Source organism: Panthera tigris, chromosome A1 (assembly GCF_018350195.1).
Source record: "Panthera tigris isolate Pti1 chromosome A1, P.tigris_Pti1_mat1.1, whole genome shotgun sequence".
Classification (NCBI taxonomy): domain Eukaryota; kingdom Metazoa; phylum Chordata; class Mammalia; order Carnivora; family Felidae; genus Panthera; species Panthera tigris.
Genome location: NC_056660.1, coordinates 85,142,648 through 85,147,156, shown reverse-complemented (window position 1 = coordinate 85,147,156; position 4,509 = coordinate 85,142,648). Strand labels below are relative to the sequence as shown.

The 4,509-nt window shown below is 32.9% G+C and overlaps 1 protein-coding gene across 1 annotated transcript; it reads right to left on the bottom strand.

Moving 5' to 3' along the window:
- Positions 1-1,351: 1,351 nt before the first annotated feature.
- On the bottom strand, positions 1,352-2,290 carry LOC102955178 (olfactory receptor 2L3). The gene has a single exon (XM_007092948.2). The coding sequence runs from the start codon at positions 2,288-2,290 to the stop codon at positions 1,352-1,354; it is 939 nt and encodes a 312-aa protein (XP_007093010.2).
- Positions 2,291-4,509: the final 2,219 nt, after the last annotated feature.

The window sequence follows — 4,509 nt, the reverse complement described above, 5'->3', positions numbered from 1 at the left end:
CTGTATGGATAGAAAAATGAAGTACCTAAAAGCATAAATTTTGATGAAATTAATTTGGAGAAAAATGAGGCAAAAAATGTTACCAATGATGACATCACAAAACAATGTATTACTATTTATTATATTTAAAATTATGGCACAAAATACTGTTTGTCACTTGTATTGCATTTAATAGATAAGAAATTAATTTTGAAGAAAAAAGTCTTCATATTTTAGCACAGAGGATGGCACCCTTTCTGCTTTTGAAAAAGAGGCCTCATGCTTTCATTTTGTGCTGTGCCCCATAAATTATGCAGGGTATGACCTACCTCCTCTCTACCAAACCTGAGAAAATAAAGAGCGTTTCTTCACTTACCAATGATGAGAAGTGTTAGCAATCTACTTGAACAGGAAGTTCACTTGAGCTGAGAGTTTTTATTAGATTAATAGCGGGACGTGTTTAGAAAAGTGATTTATCAATGACTAGAATTGGCGTATAGAAGTTGATATTCCCCCAACTTATTCCGGTAAAACTTTGAAATGTAGCGAATGGGAAATAAAATAACCTATGAGAGGCATGAGCGAATACAAGGATAGCAGTGACTACTGAGTATGTGATAAGTGTCGGGGGTGGTAATGGGAATGTCCTCGAACCCCCTAATTCCTAATAGCTACACTCAACTTTTGATCCACTCAGATTATAACTAACCTCAAAGTTTCTTCATCTCTTATGGCACATCCAAGTCTTAATACTTGATTTTGAGGGATACCTGAGATGAAATCATTTTCCTAGGATTCACTTCCATAAAAGAAGCATAAACTTGTTATAGTTTATTCAGGATGGTCTAGGACTTTAGAATCCCTGATGAAGTCTCACCTACATCTTTCTAAAGCCAAGTTAGCATATAGTGGAAAAAAAAAAAAGGTAACATACATAGATAAGTCATTGAGTCTACAATGGGAAGAACAAGACGGTTTCTGACATTATTTAGATCTAGACATTCAAGAAACATTTATTTTTCTCTTTATATATTTTGGAAAATAAATGTAAAATAGTAGAACTGTTATGCTGAATGACAGCTTCATTTAACAGTTTCCATGTTCATTTCCACATGAAAAAGAACCATTTTCATTGGGAACCTATTAGCAAAAAATGAGTGCATTTGAAAGTCATGAGAAAAAGCATCATAAAGATAAAAAAGAGAAGGCTTAAAATTACATATATGTTTGAGAGACAATTTTGTCCAGACATGAGGTGACTTTCTTGTGATTCTAGTCCTTGTGATCCAAGAATAAAATAATATTTTACAATTACTGTACACTGATGAAGGGACTTATACCAAGTCTTGGGTACATATGCAAAAAGCTTTGTCTACATTTTCAAAAAGCAGATTCTCTGAATCATTCTTCTCAGGGCTCCCATCACCTCCTTGTTTCGCAGGCTGTAAATGATAGGGTTGAGCATTGGGGTCAGAATGGTGTAGAAGACAGCCAGAACCTTGTCCTCTGCTGGAGATCTCAGCGATCTTGGGCGTAGGTAAGTGTAAGCAAAAGGTACATAGCATAAAGTTACCACTGTGAGGTGTGTGCTGCAGGTCGAATAGGCCCTCTTCCTCCCTTCTGTTGAGTGCATGCGGCAGATGGCAAGGAGAACTCGGCCATAGGAACATGCAATGCCAATGAAAGGAAACACAAGGAAGAGGGTGGTACTCACAAACACTGTGTACTCATAGACCCAAGTGTCCATGCAAGCCAGAGTCAACATGGCTGGAACATCACAGAAGAAATGGTTGATGGACCTGGATCGACAATAAGGGATATGGAGGGCATATACAGTGTGGGCACAGGAGTTGATTGAGCCCATTATCCAAGATCCTGTTATCATCAACACACACACTTTTTTGCTCATACGAATGGGATAGTGAAGAGGAAAGCAAATAGCCACATAACGATCATAAGCCATAGATGTCAAGAGCAATGCTTCTGCCCCTCCTAAAGTCAAGAAGAAGAAGCTCTGAAAACCACACCCAATGAAGGAGATAGACTTGTTTCCAAACACAAAATTGAAAGCCATCTTGGGAACTATAGTGGAGATGTAATTTAGGTCAATGAGGGAGAGCTGACTAAGTAAGAAATACATGGGTGTGTGTAGACGGGTGTCTAGGAAGATGAGTAGAATCATGGACAGGTTGCCAAACAGAGCCATTAGAAAAATGAGGACAATGAGAATAAAAAGGAGCAGGCCTATTCTTGATGGTGGAAACAACCCCAATAAAATGAAATCAGTTGATGTTTGAGTATAATTTTCCATGGGGCCTTGATGCAATTTTCCTGAAGGCAGATAGAAAAGTCAGTCAATCACAGAATATGAAGCTTTTTTTTTTTAGTTGTGCAGTATCTAAAATCTTACAGTGCATAAGTAAATAACTGAATGTTTCTATTTTGTAAAAAAAAAAAAAACACAACAAATTATTTTTTGACCTAGAGATTAAAATTTGAAGATGCAAGCATTAGTAGCCTAAATCTTTTCTAAGAAACCTTTAATGTCATTAAAAAAACATATATTCACTAAGAATTTATCAGGATACATACATTTAGCTTACGTAAACATACACAAGTATTGCCAAAATCATATGCTTATTCAAAATGCATGCACATAAAATCAACATAAATGCATACATTGTACAGTTATTTTAAGAATAATGTTTGCGACCCATAAAGGATCATTTTTCTTTTATATCTAAGACTTACTTCTAAAACTGCAGCAGCCTATCAGCTTATGTTGAGGAATAATATTTATTTCTTGAGTCATCTTTGCATAGTAATATCAAATAAAACATCCCTGAAGTCAGGTAACACTATTTGGTTCACATGTTCTGAAATTGTGAATGAATACTTGATGTCAAGTACCAATGATACAAAATCTTCTCTTCTTCCTTCTGAATGATACGGTTAAGGTCGACTCTTCAACTTAATATCTATACACCATAGTCATGGCAGGTTCCATAAATCTGCTAGAGTTTCCCAATAACCATATGTTTATAGACATTTCTTATATATTTTATCATAGAGTATCATAATTATTATCAATCATATTCCAGAATATGGTATAGTTAAGAGCCGACTCATGTAGTATCCATCACAAATCCAGAGCAGTAGTTCATAGACAATATAAGCAGTAGCCCTTATTATCAATTTTAATAGAATTACCATATGATAGAACAATACCACTTCTGAGTACATGTCCAAGAGAAATGCAATTAGAGTCTAGAATAGATATTTGTACACCCATGTTTATAGCAGCTTTATTCACAATAACTACAAAGTGTAAGCAACAAAAGTGCCCACTGATAGACAAAAAATGAACAAACAAAATACAGCATGTGTGTGTGTGTGTGTGTATATGTATATATATGTATAATATATATGCATATTATATATAGTATTATATAATAGCATCATATATATAATATATAACATATAACATATATCGTATTATATATTATGCCATTATATATGCTATAAATATTATATATTTGCTAATATATATGATACCAATTATATAATATATATTGTTATAATATAATTATAATATATAATTTATTATATAATATTACATTATATAGTATATATGATTATATAATAATTATATATTATATAATAGCATAATATATTATATAGTAGCATAATCTGAATATTTAATGCATATATATATATATATAATCATTCGCTTTTTAAAAGGAAGAAAATTCTGTTATATGCTACAAGATAAATGAAGAATCCAGATATTATACTAAGTAAAATAAACCAATCAAAGGAAGCCATATGCATGGTTTAACATATACAAGGTACCCAGAGTAATCAAATTCACAGAAATGAAAGTGGAATGGGGGTTAAGAGGGCCTGAGAGGAAGGAGAAATGGGGAGTTAATACTTAATGGGTGTAGAGTTACAGTTGGGCGAGATATAATTTTGGGGATGATGATGGTAATGATTAAGCAATAATATGAGTTTCATTAATGTCATTGGAATGTACACTTAAAAATAAAATGGTAAGTTTTATTATATAATAAATATATATGTATGTATTTACTCCCATCAAAAATTCAGAAGTAGAATATAAGTGTACCTAAATTATTTCATGTTTGCAACCTACAACAAGGACCAGGATATGTGCAGTGCAATTGACCTTTGTATAAAGTGTGGCCTCCGAAAAATTGCAAAGGAAAGAGTGGGAGAGCAATTTTTTTCCATAAATGCCATTTGGATTCAATGTATCACATATTATACCATTTTCCATAGGATACCATTTATATTAGTATTTTAATGATTGACAAGAAAAAAATATAATATTTGAAATTACCAATAAAATTATGATCACTCTTACCACATACATTTTATATAAGGCTCTCTGTGATGAATTTACCATGAGGTAGTTAGTATTATTCCACTCTAAAGGTGTAAAAAATCAGCACAGAAAACAAATAATTAATGTCACATCATATCTGGTATTTGATGCTATGTATCATG